This window comes from Stenella coeruleoalba, assembly GCF_951394435.1.
Source record: "Stenella coeruleoalba genome assembly, chromosome: 1".
NCBI lineage: Eukaryota > Metazoa > Chordata > Mammalia > Artiodactyla > Delphinidae > Stenella > Stenella coeruleoalba.
In genome coordinates, this window is record NC_137169.1 from 22,740,971 (window position 1) to 22,759,318 (window position 18,348).

General features: G+C 47.2%; 1 protein-coding gene across 2 annotated transcripts in view; it reads left to right on the forward strand.

Annotated features, from left to right (window-relative positions):
• Positions 1-18,348, forward strand: part of PTPRU (protein tyrosine phosphatase receptor type U) — an 84,309-nt gene that overhangs the window by 26,392 nt on the left and 39,569 nt on the right. For both annotated transcript variants that reach the window (XM_079901234.1, XM_079901235.1), the window contains exons 8-13: positions 8,398-8,706; positions 13,460-13,569; positions 13,917-14,118; positions 14,409-14,511; positions 17,019-17,292; positions 18,064-18,100. In XM_079901234.1, the coding sequence (XP_079757360.1) occupies positions 8,398-8,706; positions 13,460-13,569; positions 13,917-14,118; positions 14,409-14,511; positions 17,019-17,292; positions 18,064-18,100 (1,035 nt within the window). The remainder of the gene's footprint in view (positions 1-8,397; positions 8,707-13,459; positions 13,570-13,916; positions 14,119-14,408; positions 14,512-17,018; positions 17,293-18,063; positions 18,101-18,348) is intronic.

Genomic DNA, 18,348 nt, shown 5'->3' on the forward strand with positions numbered 1-18,348 from the left:
TGAGATTTGCTTTTTTGCTTATTGTAATTTCCTGGAGATTCATCCAGTTGTGTAAATCAATAGTTCATTCCTTTTTAATGCTGAGTAGTATTTCATGGTGTGGATATACCAGAGTTTGTTTAACCATTTATCTGTTGAAGGACACTTGAACTGGTCCCAGTTTTTGGTTATTACAAGTAGAGCCGCTATGAACATTCATTTGCAAGTTTTTCATGAACATAATTTTTCATATTTTTCTGGGATAGATGCCTGAGGGTACAATTAATGGATCATATGGTAATTGAATATTTGGTTTTATTGGGAACTGTCAGAGAGGCTGTATTGTTTTACATTCTCACCAGCAATATATGAGTGATCCAGTTTTCTACATCCTTGCCAGCATTTGGTGCTGTCATTATTATTATTTTTAAAAAAAATTTTAGCCATTCTGAGAGGTGTGTAGTAATATCCTATCCTGGTCTTAATCTGCATTTCTTTAATGCCTTGTGATGTTAAACATCTTTTCATGTGCTGTTTGCCATCTGTATATCCTCTTTGGTGAATTATTCATGTTCTTGCCCATTTAAAAATAAATAAATAATTAATTAATTTTTGGCATTGGGTCTTCGTTGCTGCACGTGGGCTTTTCTCTAGTTGTGGCGAGCAGGGGCTACTCTTTGTTGCGGTGCACAGGCTTCTCATTGCAGTGGCTTCTCTTGTTGTGGGGCACGGGCTCTAGGCGTGCGGGCTTCAGTAGTTGTGGCACTCGGGCTCAGTAGTTGTGGCTCGTGGGCTCTAGAGCACAGACTCAGTAGTTGTGACGCACAGGCTTAGTTACTCCGTGGCATGTGGGATCTTCCCGGATCAGGGCTTCAACCCATGTCCCCTGCCTTGGCAAGCGGATTTCTTTTTTTCTCTTTTTTTAATTGATCCTTATTGGAGTATAATTGCTTCACAATACTGTGTTAGTTTCTGTTGTACACCAGAGTGAATCAGCCATATGTATACATATATCCCTATATCCCCTCCCTCTTGAGCCTCCCTCCCATCCTCCCTATCCCACCCCTGTAGGTCATCGTAAAGCACCAAGCTGAGCTTCCTGTGCTACGCAGCTGCTTCCCACTAGCTAACTATTTTACATTCAGTAGTGTATATATGTCGATGCTACTCTCACTTCACCCCAGCTTCCCCCTCCCACCCCGTGTCCTCAAGTCCATTGTCTATGTCTACATCTTTATTCCTGCCCTGCAACTAGGTTCATCAGTACCATTTTTTAATTTTTAGATTCCATATATATGTGTTAGCATATGGTATTTGTTTTCTCTTTCTGACTTAGTTCACTCTGTATGACAGACTCTAGGTCCCTCCACCTCACTACAAATAACTCAATTTCGTTTCTTTTTATGGCTAAGTAACATTCCCTTGTATATACGGCAGGCAGATTCTTAACCACTGTGCCACCAGGGAAGTCCCTGTCCTTGCCCATTTTCTAATTGGATTATTCACTTTATATTGTTGAGCTTTGAGAGCTCTTTACACATTCTAGATACTAGTCCTTTTTTGGGTATGTAGTTTGTAAATGTTTTCCCCTGGCTTTTAGCTTGTCTTTTTATCCTCTTCACCTGAGCTTTCACAGAGCAACCATTTTTAATTTTGATGAGGGCCAATTTATCAAAATTTTCTTTTATGAATTGTGCTTTTGATGTCAAATTTAAGAACTCCTTGCCTAGCCCTAGATCCCCCAAATTTTCTCCTTTAAAAAAAAAAAAAGAAAAGAAAAGTGTTATAGTTTTACATGCAAGTCCGTGATCCATTTTGAGTTAATTTTTGGATAAACTACATGCTTAGGTCGAGGTTTATTTATTTTTTGCCAGTCAGTATTCTTAAGTGTTTTAAAAAGCTGATCCGGGAACCATCTAAAATAGTTTAATGCCATATTTAGAGAGACCCTTGGGTGTTGGGTAAGAGTATTCCAGTGGAAGTTACTTTCTAGCTGAGGGATCTGAGTCAGGTTACTTAACCTCCCCAAGCTTTAGTCCCCTTGTTTTATAACATGGGAATGATGATAATCCTTACCGTACAGGGTTAGTGTGAAGATTCATTCAACACATGTTTATTGAGTGCCTATTATGTGTCACATACTGTTTAGTTGCTAGGGATATAAGACTGCGACCAAGACAGACAAAAGCCACTAATGAGTGAGTTCCTCGTGCCAGAGCTCTGCATGGAACTCACATTCTGGCGGAGGAGACAGTAAACAAGTGAAATATAGGGATGGTCAGATGATGACCAGGGCTGTGAAGGTTAAAGCAGGAAGGGGGATGGGGTGTGGGGGCAGGAGAATTGTCATTTCAAAAAGGCTCAGGGATCATTTTGCTGAGAAGGTGACATTTGAGCAGAGACCTGAAGCAGGTGAGGGACAGTGCCACGCAGGAAACTGGAGGAATTGCTGGGGGAAGGGGCATTCCAGGCAGACGTAATAGCAAGGAAGTCTGTATAGCGTGCTTGGCATGTGTGAGGAGCAGCAAGGAGACCAGTAGAACTGTGGTCTAGTGACTGAGGGGGAGCTGGCAGGAGAGAAGGTCAGAGTCATGCTGGGGATGTGGGACTCAGAGCCATTTTACGCTGGGTGGGCTGGGGAGCCATTGCGGGTTTGGAGAGCAGGAATGACATCACTTACTATGTTTAAAAGGATCACTTTGGTCCTTTTGTGGAGAATAGATTCCAGGAGGGCAAGGGGACCAGAGGAGAGACCAGTGAGGAGGCTACTGCCACAATTCAGCTGGGACATGCTGGAGGCTGGGAGCTGGGAGGAAGTAGTGGTGGTGGTGGTGAAACGTGGTTTATTTTCTGGGTTTGTTTTGAAGGTAGAGCTAACTGCATTTGTTCATGGATTGGATGTGCAGTGAGAGAAGGAAATAGAAGTCAAGGATGGCTCCAAGGTGTTTTGCTTGAGCAGCAAGAAGGATGGAGTTATCATTTACTGCGAGGGAGCAGACTGCGGGAGGAGCAGGTGTAGTAGACGGGGTGCCATAGATAAGGAGTTCTGTGCTGGAAATGTTGACTTTGAGATGCCTATTAGACGTTCAGGTGGAGATATCTATCAGATGGATGGATTTACGAGTATGGAGTTCAGGGAAGAGGTTCGGGCTGCAGATATAAATTTGAAAGTCATCAGTATAGATATGGTATAGATGGTATTTACATCCATGACACAGGATGAGATCTCTTATCATGGTGGTTCTCAATTGGGGGATGATTTTGTCTCCCAGGAGACATCTGCAGGGTCTGGAGACATACTGGTTGTAACAACGGGGGGTGGGGTGCTAATGGCGTCTAAGGGGTAGAGGAAGCCAGAGAAGCTGATAAACATCCTACAGTGTATAAACAGCCTCTTCAACAAAGAATTATCTAGTCCGAAACGTCAATAATGCTGAGGTTGAGAACCCCTGATTTAGTCCTTAGATTTTAGGGAATAAGTGTAGGTGGAAAAGAGAAAAGCAGTGAAGCCTGAACCGTGGGACCCTCCAGTGTTTTGGGTTAAATGCAGGTGATGGCATGCAAATGCATTAAATGCCTGTGAAGTATAGTGCCTAACACACAGTAAGCACTCAGTAAATGACAACTATTGTTGCTATGGTGTTTTTAACTCTTCAAAGCCAGTTCTGGTCAGGTACTTAAAATAAAAGAAATCAGAGCTGGGGATCCACAGAGAATCTCTCTTCTACGCTCCTTAATGTACAGATGAAACCCAGAGAGAGGAAGGCACTTGCCTGTGATCATACAGTGGGTTAAGAACCCATGTTTCATGGTGACAGCTGTTGTTCGTTCCCATTTCACAGATGAGAAAACTGAGATGTAGTCACTTGCCCAAATCTACGCAGTGAGTCTGTAGCAGAGTCAGAACCAAAGTTGGAATGTCCTGCCTTCCAGTCTAGTGTTTGAAACTACCACCACTGTCACGACCACACCATCAGGAACAGCAACAGCAGATGCCATTGTGGGCTGAGTGCCCACTTTGTGCCAGCACTGCTAAACACTTTAGGCTGGCCGGGACGGGACCTGGGGCTGGCCAACACAGGCTGGCCGGGACGGGACCTGGGGCAGGGACCAAGCAGACAGGATCCGGACAGCTCACCCTGCCTTCTCTTCGTTGGCATCACCACCCCTCCTTGCTTAGACGCCTTGGCCCATAGTTGTTTTGCTGTTGGCCAGCTGTGTTGTCATCTCCCTGGTCCCCATGAAACTCTGCTCCCACAATATTATTTAATGTAAAAACAATAATATAGCGTCAGTAGAAGGCATTCAAAAGAAATCACTCTAAGTCTCACCATCCTAGCCCAACAGCTGTTTTAGTTTTCCTGCCTTCTTCAAATCTCTGCCCACATGCCTACAGTACACAATTCACACCCTTGTCATTGGGATGTAGAAAGCATTCTGTATTCTGCTTCCTTTTCTTGGTGGTGTTACATGTGTTATGTTGTTTATAATTATGTTTATTGGCTGTAGGAGCCCACTGAGTGTCTCCATATGGCTGGGCTATTTGTCTCTAGATTCCTGTTATTGTGAATAATACCATATTGAAAAATTTAGTGCTTATCGTGCTTTCTTTCCTCCTTGAGTTATTTCTTTGAGATAAGTAGTCAGGGGTGGTTTAAGAAAGGACTTTGACATATTGCTTTAAAAATGGTCGCACTAATTTATACTGTTACTATAAAGGGTGCTGCTGTATATAAGGGTGTATTTCACCCTTAGCGTGCACATATTAATTAATCAACTACTATAAGTTAGACCATCTCATGTAACTCTCACACTTGCTTTTCAAAGTAGGTGTTACTGTATCTCCATTTTTTAGTCAAGGAACTTGACGTTCAAAAGGGGGTTAAATCACTTGGCCTGAAGTCACAGAACTAATGAGAGGTGGAGATGATAGGATTTGAACCCTGGAGCACCCGACCCCACTCCAAAGCCCCTTCCTCAAGAAACAGACTGTTGCAGGGTTATTGAATCCTCCTTAACATCATTAAAATCAACACATTTTGGCCTAATTTAACAGATGTTAACTGTTAGCCTTCTTGTTTTAATGTGCATTTTGACCTTTGATCTCTGAGTAGCCTACAGCCATATGGAATTTAGAGAGACGGGGCTTTGAGGTCCCCAAGTTCTGTTTTGCCAGTGTGTGCTGGCAGCTGAAGAGAGCGTGTCTGGGTGCCAGATGGTTTTTGGAAACACAGAGAGACTCATGAATTCACACCCCTCAATCAACATATCAGCCTTTAGTCAACAAACTATTTGAGCCCCTGGATCTGCCCAGATTTGTTCAGGGTGGGGAGAGAAAGAAATGTGAGCTTTCTTTTCAAAGACCCCTTCTTCTAGCGAGGCGGATGGGGGCTAACACAGCTGTTGGAGAATGAGATACCCAAGCACGAGGGTGAAAGTTTCATCCTCCAAGTTAGAGGTTACCATTTTGTGCCCTGCAAAGTGGTTTTAAGAAACCTGAGTAGGTTGCCAGTATTTAAAAATCCGGAGATTTCACACACACAAATCGGAATTTCTGGCTTCTCTTAAGAAATGGGAGGATCTGGCAACCCTGAGCCTGTAGTCCTGCATGGCGATATCTCCTGGAACTGAGTGGCAGCTGCCCCTTTTGGATGGGACACTTACAGTCTTGTTGGTCCTGGTCCCAACCCAGCCTGTGTTACCGGTTTATATTTAACGTTTCATGTCCTTCTCTAAATGCTGCCAGATGGTGAAGGAAGCAGTACACTTTGGCCAAACCTGGAAGGATGGCAAAGAATGTGGAGCAGGTGTTCCCGGGGGTGGGGATGGTGTGAGCAGAGCTGCAGGGAAACGAGATCCACTCTCACTAGTGCAAAGAAAGCCATGGTCCTTGGCTTTAGTAGACATAGACATAGACATAGACACTGACATAGACATAGACATAGACACTGACATAGACATAGACATAGACATAGACACTGACATAGACATAGACATAGACACTGACATAGACATAGACACTGACATAGACATAGACATAGACACTGACATAGACATAGACATAGACATAGACATAGACATAGACACTGACATAGACATAGACATAGACATAGACATAGACACTGACATAGACATAGACACTGACATAGACATAGACATAGACACTGACATAGACATACACACTGACATAGACATAGACATAGACACTGACATAGACATAGACATAGACATAGACACTGACATAGACATAGACATAGACACTGACATAGACATAGACATAGACATAGACACTGACATAGACATAGACATAGACATAGACACTGACATAGACATAGACATAGACATAGACACTGACATAGACATACACACTTTGGGACAGGACACATCGGGCAGCCAGGACCAGAGCCAGAAAGTCAAGGAATAAAGCAAGGATCTCTGAACAAGATGGCAGAGTGAGCACGCACCAAATCCTCCCACTCCTGTCCAAACACATAAGAACGATGGGTTAAAACAAAACTATATAGAAAACCATTAGGAAAATCTCTGTGCGCCAGGAACGGGAGAGAAAACACAAGTGTGGTAAGTGGGCTTGCAGCCAGCAACCCTCAGGTTGCAGTGAGCAGGGAGCCAGCCCTTTAACGTTTTTGTCGGGTGGGGATCGGGTCTGCCTCGTTTGTGGGGAGAAGAGAGCCAGGCTCTCTGTAAGAAGTCAAGAGGTGGGCCTTGCTCTTAGCATGTGCTGAAATCTCTCTTTGGTGGTCTGATGTATGACTGGAGACTGCCACTTGCCTGTGGTCCAGGGAAGGAAGGAAAGCTTCTGGGCGGAAACAGACTTGCATTGTGCTGTCCTTGGGACCAGTGTCTAAAGCTGTGCCACCTGCCCAGGCGTTCCCAGGTAAAGAGCAGCCTGATGTTTCTCTTTGCATCATCTTTGTAAAGAGCATCCTGAGCAAATTAATCATGTAAAAATGATAACAGGGTCATACTTAATGATCTTAAGAGGGCAAGCAGTAGTGCTTTCTTTCCTGTTCATTAAGGTGTGTCCTGAGGTCCTCTAACTGGGGAAACTTTGCAGGTGTCACAGAACCTGCACAGTCAGGGGGCAAGAGAGAAGAGGATCATTAGTAATCTTGGCTTCTTCCATCATTTTATAGATGAGGAAACTGAGGCCCAGAGATTTGCTTAGGATCACGCAGCTGGTCAATGCAGATGCAGGATGGGTCTGAGCCCCCGGGGCTCCATCCTGGCTTTGCTTCAGAAGCCTTGATTTCTTTACTTATAAAATGAGGATAACTTTCTGGTTTTATGGAATCATCAAGAGGCTGTAAAGCAGAGTAATATACACCTCTCTTGTGTTGGGGTAGCTGCCCCTCCAGAGGCATTGGTGTGATTTATTTTTATTTTTTGGACAGTGAATTCCTCATGGGGAGGCAGGGTAGTGGTGGTTAAGAGTGTGGATTCTGAAGCCAGCCTGTCCAGGTTTGGATCCCAGCTTTACCACTTACTGTCTGTGCGACTGTGGGCAAGTTACTTATCTCTCCTGTGTGCCTCCATTTCTACATGTGTGTAACAGGGCTAATAATTGCACCTGTCTATTGGGTTACAGAGAGGATTGAATGAGATAAAGCATTTTAAAGCCTCTGAACAATGCCTAGCACATACGAAGCCTCTAATACATGTTAACAGCCATTATCATCATCATCATCATTATCATCATCTAACAGATTGTATTTCCCTTTTTGCTTTGGCAGCCAGGAAACTCACTACCTAATTTGAATCTTATCTTTAGCTCCACATAGAACCTAATGACATGCATTTCTATTTTCCTAACATTCTCTGGCATTATTTAACTATTTGCCTCTCATTTCCCCCATCATCCTGACTTCTCTATACTATTGTATCGTATATATTACTATAAGCTGTTTTAGAACAAGTTTGGAATTAATAAATTAAGGAAAATACAGCAGTTGGTTGATTCAGACTGTCTTGACGTCCTCCAGCACGATCTTGAAATAGGAGGTGAACTGTACTATTAAAAAAAATTATAGCTAAAATTTTCGAGGGCCTGTTGTGTCTTAGCCATTATTGCACATGCTTTGCATGTATTACCTTAAACCTCACAGCCATCCTATGAGGTAGGGCCTATTATTCCATTTTGCAGTTGAGAAAAGTAAAGCTCAGAGAGGTGAAGCAGCTTAGCCAGTGGCTGCCAGCTGCAAGTGGCAGAGCCAGGATTCAGATGTGGCCCCGCCTGACTCCAAACACACTTTTACTCACTGTTTGCTCTTCTAGGGGGTCTCTTGGACTCTTGGGGGCAAAGGAAGGTTGATATCAGTCAGCTGAATGATGTTTTCTCTCTCATCTACTCTTCTTTTCCCATTTCTCCTACCTTTTCTCTCTGCTTCCTGGGTTGCCCAGAGCCCATGAGGGCCCCCAAAGGCCTGGCTTTTGCTGAGATCCAGGCCCGCCAGCTGACCCTGCAGTGGGAACCACTGGGCTACAACGTGACACGTTGCCACACCTACACTGTGTCCCTGTGCTATCACTACACCCTGGGCAGCAGCCACAACCAGACCATCCGGGAATGTGTGAAGATAGAGCGGGGTGTCAGCCACTACACCATCAAGAACCTACTGCCCTACCGGAATGTCCACGTGCGGCTCATCCTCACTAACCCCGAGGGGCGCAAGGAGGGCAAGGAGGTCACGTTCCAGACGGATGAGGATGGTAAGAGGCCTCCTTATTCCCAGTGTCCTCAGTGCCTCCCACAGATGCTGCATGTCTGAGACTGAAATTGCTATAGGAAATTATTTGCTTAGGATTAAACCGACTGTATAACAGTAAAGTAATGATACTGATATCTGTTCCCCTGAAGACTTTGGGTTAAGATGGTATATTTCTTCCTTAATTGTTTGGGAACATTTAGCAGTGAAGTCATTTGGGCCTGGAGTTTTCTTTGTGGCAGGGTTTTTTAATAGTAGTTTTAATTTTCAAAACAGATATTGGAATATTCAGGTTTTCTACTCTTGTATCAGTTTTGGTATACTGCGTTTTTAAGGAGTTTGATCATTTCACCTAAACTGTCAAATTTCTTGCCACAAAGTTGGTTATAATACTATTTTTTTTTTTTTTTTTTTGCGGTACGCGGGCCTCTCACTGTTGTGGCCTCTCCCGTTGCGGAGCACAGGCTCTGGACGCGCAGGCTCAGTGGCCATGGCTCACGGGCCCAGCCGCTCTGCGGCATGTGGGATCCTCCCGGACCCGGGCACGAACCCGCGTCCCCTGCATTGGCAGGCGGACTCTCAACCACTGCGCCACCAGGGAAGCCCTATAATACTATCTTATTATATTTATTGAACATCGGTAGGATCTATAGTGCTATTCCCTTTTTCATTCCTGATATTGGTAATTTGTGTCTTCTCTCTTATTCTCATGTTTCTCATGGTAAGGGTGTATAAATTTTATTAATCTTCCCGAAGAGCCAACTTTTGGCCTAGTTTCTTTTCTTTCTTTCTTTCTTTTTTTTAATTTGTTTATTTTATTTATGTGTTTTTGACTGCGTTGGGTCTTCATTGCTGTGCGCGGGCTTTCTCTAGTTGGAGCGAGCAGGGGCTACTCTTTGTTGTGGTTCATGGGCCTCTCATTGCGGTGGCCTCTCTTGTGGAGCACAGGCTCTAGGCTCGCCGTCTCTAGAGCGCAGGCTCAGCAGTTGTGGCACACGGGCTCAGTTGCTTCCACGGCATGTGGGATATTCCCGGACCAGGGCTCAAACCCGTGACCCCTGCATTGGCAGGCGGATTCTTAACCACTGCGCCACCAGAGAAGCCCCTAGTTTATTTTCTTTATTGAATATTTTCTATTCTTTATTTCTTTTTTTTTTATTTCTTTTTTTAAAAAAAAATACTTTCTTTGGATTTGATCGGCTTTTCTTTTACCCTTTTTTTTTTTTTTTTTTTGCGTTACGCGGGCCTCTCACTGTTGTGGCCTCTCCCATTGCGGAGCACAGGCTCCGGACGCGCAGGCTCAGCGGCCATGGCTCACGGGCCTAGCCGCTCCGCAGCATGTGGGATCTTCCCGGACTGGGGCACAAACCCGTGTCCCCTGCATCGGCAGGCAGACTCTCAACCACTGTGCCACCAGGGAAGCCCTCTTTTAGCTTTTTGAGATAGAAACTTATTAGATCATTGATTTTGAGCATTTCTTTATTTCTAATATATACATGTAAAGCTATAAAATTCCCTCTAGGCCCTGCTTTAGCTGCATCCCACAGGTTCTGATATATCCTACCTTCAGTATCATTCAGTTTAAAATATTTTCTAATTTCTGTTATGATTTCTTCTTTGACCCAAGAGTTATTTAGAATACATTGCTTGATTTCTAAGCAATTGGGATTTTTCTAATTATCTTTTTGTTATTGATTTTTAGCTTACTTCCACTATGGTCAGAGTATATACTCTAGTTTTGGTCTTTTGAAATTTGATCCTTGCTTTATGGCCTGACATATGGTTAAATTTTGATAAGTGTTCCGTATCTACTTGAAAAAAGTAGGTGTTCTGTCCTTGTTGGGTGCAATGTTCTACTTATGTCAAGCTAATATTTATTAAGCATTTACTATATGTCAAGCACTATTCTGAATGCTTTTCACGTATTAATGCATATGATCCTCATGACAACCCTATTTGGTTATTTTCTATTACCATTCCCATTTTACAGATGAGGGCACATAGCTAGCAGAGCTGGGTTTCAAACCTGGCCATCTGTTTGAGAGTTGTTTTTCTTAACAGCTACACTCTAATGCCAGCAAAAGCGTTCTCCAGATTGCTGTAAAATCCCAGGTAACCCCAAGCTCCTTGGTTAATAGTTTTTTGTTTTGTTTTGTTTTTTGCTTCCTCACATATGCAGTTTTCTGTTCTTCACAGCAGCATCCCAGATATAAAATTCAACTCCTTCCTTGATTTCCAGAAAACCCCACTCACTTAAGGCAACGTGTATCCTCTATGCCCTGCACTGATGTGCTGAGGATTTGCTGGGGATGGGAGTGAGGACTAGAGGAGTTTACCCTGAATCACTGCAAATGTAGGAAAGGAAGAACAACTTTTTTCTTCTACTCATGTTAGGTTCATTGGTTGGGGCCTTGTAAATTGGATGGAGAAAAGACAGATTAACAAGAGAAAAACAAACAGGAGTTTATTTTTATTTATTTATCTTATTAAAAAGTTTTAAATTGAGGTATAATTGATTTACAGTATTGTGTTAGTTTCAGGTGTACAGCAAAGTGATTCAGATATAAGATATATATATACATATACATATTTTTTCGGATTATTTTCCATTCTAGGAAATAGTAGTTTATGAACACATGCATCACCCATAACAGGGGAGTACTCAGTGATGAGTAACTCAAAGGGGTGGTGAGAACTGGGACTTATATAGTGTCCTAACAAAAGAACAATGAGTTTTTAGAGAAGTGACAAGACAAAGGAAAAGGGCTTTGAGCTTCTAGGGGCAGCAAATTAGGGGAAGTCAAATATATGGGGAAACTAATGGTAGTCTTTAAAGTTTTTTAGGTAGATTCCTCCAGGCTGATACGGGTCTAGTTTTCTCAGTGATTAACTTCTGTCCTTTCTGGTAGAGAGGGGAAGGGGGCACCTTTACAAATTTATGTCCTACTTTTAGGCAAATAGGGGGAGGGCAGAGAATTTTTTCTCATGTATGCTCCTACATTGCCTTCTCAATTCAGCTCAAAATCATCCTTATACCAAGTGGCATATTTTGGGTAGCATATACTGATATGCTTCTTAAGTAACCTCAAACCCAATATCAGACTGCTCCATTCTTAAAATCTGTTGACCTTTCCCCTCCCCCCTGCTAGGTACGTTGTTGTGGCTGCTTCACACCCCCTCCCCCAACCCTGGCCAGGCCTCACTTGGTTTACTTAGTTTTCTTTCTTCTTTCTCTGTCCCTCTTCTCCCCCCTCCCTCTGATAACTGCTCATTATTTAATATTTTTTACTTTTCACTGAAGTATTAGTATCATACTTACGGGAAGTGTGCTTATCTTAAGTGGTCAGCTCAAAGTATTCTCAAAGATGGTACACATCAGGATAACCACACCCAGACCAAGAAAAATCATTACCAGCAGCCCAGAAGCCCCCCTTTATGCACTCTCCCCCTCACAACCTTCCAAAGGTAAGCATTATCCTGACCTGTAATGCCACGGATTAATTTCTGCTTGGGTTTGAACATTACATCAGTGGGATCATACAGTGTGTACACTTTTTATGACTGGCTTCTTCCTCTCAGCTTTATGCTTGAGTGATTCAGCCACGTTGTGTGTACAGTGCTGGAGAATTCATTCTCAATGCTGAACGGTCCATTATGTGAATATGCCACATTTATTTTTCTTATTTACTATTGTTGGGCATTTGGGTTGTTTTCAACTATTTTAAATTGTGCTGCAAATAAAATTCTTGTAGATTTTTTCTTTTTTGGTAGATATACACATTTCTGATGGGTTTATGCCTAGGAGTAGAATGGCTAGGTTATAGGATATGTGTTCATAATAAGTAGATAGATCCAGTTTTCCCAGGTGGTTGTATCCATTTATACTCCCACTAGCAGTGTGTGAACATTTCGGTTGCTCTGCATCCTCACCAACACTTGGAATTGTCTTTTTCCGTTTATCGTTTTGGTGGGTGGATAGTGGTGTTGCCTTGTTAACTGTTCATTTTAACACAAGGCACTTGAGCTGTCCCTGATTGTTATCTGGGTTTCTGCTTTCCGCTATCTTAGGAGTTCAGCTTCCCCACAACATTTTATCAAGGTGTTTTCCCAAACAAAGGCCGTTCTCTTCCTAGAAGAAATTCCTTGAGCCTGCTGTTAAGATGATACCTTAAAACAAAACAAAACAAAAACAAAACCATACCTGAAAGGGCTTCTGCTGAAATGTTGACAGTATTTATCTCTGGGTGATGGAACTGTAGGTGTCATTAATTTTCTTTATGCCTATTTTGATTTTCTACATTGAACATATTGTTTGTGTAATTAGTAATTTTTAGACAAGAAAACAGCTCCACCCATAATCCTGCCACTCTAATGCGGCTGTTTTCATTTTTCTGGCAAATGTCTATATTTTCTGAAAACCACTCAACTGGAACAAAATAGGAGCATTCATTCTTCTCTGCCAGATGCATCCTGCACAGTGGTCCAAGTGCCCGCTGCCCTTTTCGAGTGCTCGGGCGTAGGCGGAACCATATGAGATGCTGATATTTATTTGCCTTGGGGCTTATGTACATCACATCATTTAATTCTGGTGAGGGAGGTGTTATTATCATCCCCATTTCACAGATGAGGAAGTTGAGGCTTAGAGAGGCTGAGTGGTCCAAGCATTCCAGCTAGGAAATAGCAAAGCTGGAATCTGAACTCAGGGATCTGGTTCCAAAGCTTGCTTTTCCCTGTCCCATGTCGCCTTTCCCTTGCAGTGCCTGGCGGGATTGCGGCTGAGTCCCTGACCTTCACTCCGCTGGAGGACATGATCTTCCTCAAGTGGGAGGAGCCCCAGGAGCCCAATGGCCTCATCACTCAGTATGAGGTGGGTTTGGACCCTATTACAGCTGGGGCCCCTGGTGGAAGGTGGGCCTACAGGTTGGAGAGGGAAGTGTATGGGGCGGAGGAACACAGGTGATGATCGGGATTCCTTCCACTGTGGCTGCGGTCTGTGCCCCATGTGTTATGGGGACAGAGGCCCTGAAGGCAGAAGAGAGAGGCGAAGGTGCCCAGAGGCCTGGACTAAGGGGCATCCACGGTCCCCCCACCAAGCTTCTCCCCTTTGTCCAACCTTATCCCTAGCTCACCTGAACCATGATGGGTGGGAGGCTATGGGACTAGTGATGCCCTTCCCCATCCCTGTGCCCGCCTACCTGCCCATCCTGCCCCCAGATCAGCTACCAGAGCATCGAGTCGTCAGACCCGGCGGTGAATGTGCCGGGCCCACGGCGTACCATCTCCAAGCTCCGCAATGAGACCTACCACGTCTTCTCCAACCTGCACCCGGGCACCACCTACCTGTTCTCCGTGCGGGCCCGCACGGGCAAAGGCTTCGGCCAGGCGGCGCTCACCGAGATCACCACCAATATCTCAGGTGAGCCCCGCCCGACCCGCCCTGGCTCCTTTGCCTTTGGAGGAGGCAGAGTCTCAGGGTTCCATGGGTAGGGGGTGAGGCTTCCTGGGGGTGGTGATGGAGGGCTCCTGCTGAGATAAATGTACCATTTAGAGGTTGAGGTCAGGGGTCAGGGAAGCTCAGGTCAGAGGGAATAAGGAGGCGAAGGCTGAAGGGGAAGAGATCTGAGGACAGGGGTCAAGGAGGCTGGAGGCCTGACCTTCCTGGTCCAGTGGCTGGGCTCTGTGCTTATGTCCTGTCCCCTTCCCCAGCTCCCAGCTTTGATTATGCCGACATGCCGTCGCCGCTGGGGGAGTCTGAGAACACCATCACCGTGCTGCTGAGGCCGGCGCAGGGCCGCGGGGCGCCCATCAGGTGGGGACGCCTGCACGGAGGGGCGGGGGGTCAGGGCCATAGGGAAGAGGCCCCTCCTCTGACCCAGAGTCCCCACCCAGGCCAACTCACCCTTGTCCTTCCTCAGTCTCACACTAAGGGTTCAGAGTGTCAGGAGGAGGACATTCTGTGATCCCGGGCAGGCAGGACGCCTGCAGCCACTCCCCTCTGAGACCGCAGGGTGCCTGGTGGTGACTGTCATGAGATCTGTGGACAACATCCAGCCTGGAGAGGGGACTGTTGAGGCCTCTCCAGAGGGCCTCCTTCTGACACTTTGGAGAAGTGAACTCTGGGGGCCTTATTTTTCCCAGCATTTTCCCTGGAGGATCCCATCCAGGGAGACACAGAGATGGGCTTTCTGGAAGGCTAGTGCAGCCAGCCAGATGGGGCCATCTCTCTGGAGTGGCCAAGAGCTTGGCCTCCTCACTTCTTTGCAGAGAAAGCTGATGCCATAGTAGCTGTTTCTGTTGGGGAGAAGGTGCTGGAGACAAGATGTGTGTGTGTGTGTGTGTGTGTGTGTGTGCGCGTGTGTGCACGTGTAGTGAAGACACGTGACGTGTGTGTGATGTGTGAGTGTGTATGTGAAAGAGAGTGAGCGTGTTTGTGAAATGTGTGCACATACTTCCTGTCAGCCAGACATCGTGTTAGGGACTTTACCTGCATGAGTCATGTTATCCTCGTGGCAGCCTGTGGAGTGGGTATTAGTACCCTTATTTTACATATCAGGAAACAGGCTCAGAGAGCCTGAATAATGAGCCCCCATGGCCACAGAGCTGGTAAACGATAGCGCTGGGATTTGGAAGCCAGGTTTGTCTGCAAAGCCTGTACCTTTCCTTGAAGTCACAGAGCCTCCCTGCCCCTCTGGTCCACCTCCTCCTACCATAAAGTTTCATGCACTGGGAGAGGGTGACAGCCTGCATTTGGGCATGGGAGTGTCCTCTTAAGCCCCCCAAGAAGGCAGTGGGTTTCCCAGGTGCCCTTGACACCCCCTCATTTCCTCACTCCTTCCCCCCTTCCACTCTTTTCTCCTGCTTTGGCTCCCCTGTATTTGCCACTGCAAAGCCTGCCCTGGGCTGATTCCCAGACCCCAGGAAAAAGTCTGGGCATCTCAGGGGCATTTGGCATTTTGCAGGAGGCTCAGGGCCCTGTTGCCTCTGAATCTGGGAGGAGTTGGGAAACCAGCATCACCCTCTCCTTTCCTTTTCCCTTGGGGGATCCTGTGAGCAGGCCTGGTCAGCGTCTCTCAGGGATGATGATGGCAGGGCTGGGTCTGGGCGAGGGGTGGACCATGTGCGGGGGAGAGGCCTGATGGCTGTGCAACCTCGGGCACGTCCCTTCACCCCTCTGAGCCTCCCTTAGGTGCATGATGGGGATCATCCCAGATCAAGGTGTGCTTCGTTCATGGCTAATGGTGGGACTTCGGGCCAGGAGAGGCCTCATATCAGCCTGGGAAATGGAGGGTTGAGAAGGGCCTGGGCTGGTTAGTGATGGAATGAACCTGTCTGGCCCAAATCCCAGGGTGCTGGGGTGATTCCCTCCCAACTTGGAAGCTCAAAAGAAATAGCTGGAGAGCAAGGAAAAGGCATTTCTGCTTTGCCAGAGTGCAGGCTGTCAGTATGGGGTATCCCGTGCCAAGACGTGACCGAGGCCGGGACTGGAAATATTTAAATTTGTCAGCATTCATTTATTTACTCTTGGCTCTGTTCCACAGAGGATTTGGAGGAGTTCACAGCAAGGCCATTCAGTAAAGTGATGAAAATAAATAGAAACACACAAGTCGGGATCAGGAGACACAAATCAGAGGGAATACAGACCAGGGAACACAAATCAGCCATCAGGACCGGGAGATGGCAGGCTCAGAGTTGCAGTCTCGAGGCTGCCTCCGGGTTGGGAGGGTACTCGAGATGTAGGGTTAGTGTGACCTCGTTTGCCTGCTAAGTGACCAGCTCCCCCACTGGAGGGCAGTTCCAGGAAGCCTACATCCCCCAAGTGCCCGGCACAGGGCCCATGTCTGAGCTTAGTAAACACTTTCTGGATGAGTGAATGCATCATGTCTTACTCGAATTTATTGTGGCCTAGAGGGACCTGTCGGGAACCTGGTTGGAGCCTGAGGCTTGGGGTTCCCAGGCCCTGGAGGACTCATTGAGGAGTCAGGGTGGGGCTTTAGGGCTTGGTTCCCTTAAGCAGGGCTCACATTCTTTCAGCCTTAGTTACAGTAATAACAACTGACAGGCACTGGCTGCTTGCTAAACTTGCCTCCTTCCTCACCTCTACCTTATGTAACAGTCCTGTAATCACTCCCATTTTACAGAGGAGGAAACTGAGGCCCAGGGAGCTTAAGTGACTTGCCCAGCTAGTAAGAGGCAGAGCTGAGATGAGCCCTCTCCTGGGCCTGACCCCAAAGCCCACGCCCTTAGCCACCAGATGGCTCTCCCTGTTCTCTGGCAACCGTGACCAAGGCGCTTCCCACCCCCCCCCCCCATGGCCAGTGTGTACCAGGTTATTGTGGAGGAGGAGCGGCCGCGGAGACTCCGGCGGGAGCCAGGCGGCCAGGACTGCTTCCCAGTGCCGCTGACCTTCGATGCGGCGCTGGCCCGAGGCCTGGTGCACTACTTCGGGGCCGAATTGGCGGCCAGCAGTCTGCCTGAGGCCATGCCCTTCACCGTGGGTGACAACCATACCTATCGTGGCTTCTGGAACCCACCGCTTGAACCCAGGAAGGCCTACCTCATCTACTTCCAGGCAACAAGCCACCTGAAGGGGGTGAGGGGCCGGCCGGGGTGGTGGCGGGGCCGGCTGGGGGGCAGGATTGGTGACACCTTGGAGCAGGCTGCTACAGAGGCCAGAGACCCACCCCCACCAGGCCCTACCCCCGTCCTGATCCCGCCCCCGCTGATGAGCCTTGCCCTCCGATAGCTCCTCCCACTCCCAGCCCCGCCCACTCACCTGAGCCCCTCCCTCCTAACCCCAGCCAGCTTCTCTCCAGCAGTACCCCCTTCTTGAACCGTTTTTCCCCAGACTCTTTTCTATCCAAGCTCCCAGCCTGGTCCCTGCTCCTGGTCTTCTATCTCAGGCTCCTCTCTCTCCAGAGGGGGTCCATCTCAGGTTCCCACTTTCACCAGAGCTTGAGGAGGCCTGGGACCCGCCTCCTCCCTGAAGCCCCGCCCTTCTCCAGGCTCCTCCCTCCTCGGGTAGCTCTTTCCCAGGCCGCCCCCCTCCTAAGGAGACCCCTGGATCTAGGCCCCACCCTCATTTCTGAGCGCCTCCCCCAACCAGCCCTCTTCCCATGCTGTTTCTTTCTGTTTCCACCCGTCTCATCCCCCTTTCCTAAGGCATTACCCTATTGCAGGCTCCTTCCCTCTTGGCCCCTCCCTCCCTGATTCCCCCCAGACCCTCTTGCCAGGTCGGGTGTCTTTAGTAACGGTCCACGCCAGAAAAGCCCTGACCAGGCCCAAGACACGCTGTCTAAGATTCCCTCTGGGGAGGGTCAGGTCTTGACTTCAGCGGTGCTGAGACCCCCATCTGTGCCTCCAGGAGACCCGGCTGAATTGCATCCGCATTGCCAGGAAAGGTAAGTCCCCCTGGGTTCAGTCCTTCAGTAGCGGGTTTCTTACTTGCTGGGCTCTGGGGAGGTGGACCCTGGGTTCCCAGGCCTGTGGGAGCAGAGGAGGGTGGTCCGGCAGGCTTGGGGGTCAGGAAACATCTCCCTTTCTTGCTCCCTATGTGCCCCACCTCAAGGTCTCCTTCTTCCAGACTGGGCAGTAGGGACAAACCCTCATCCTGCCATGGTCACAGAAGGGGCCTTGGCAGGGGCCTGGA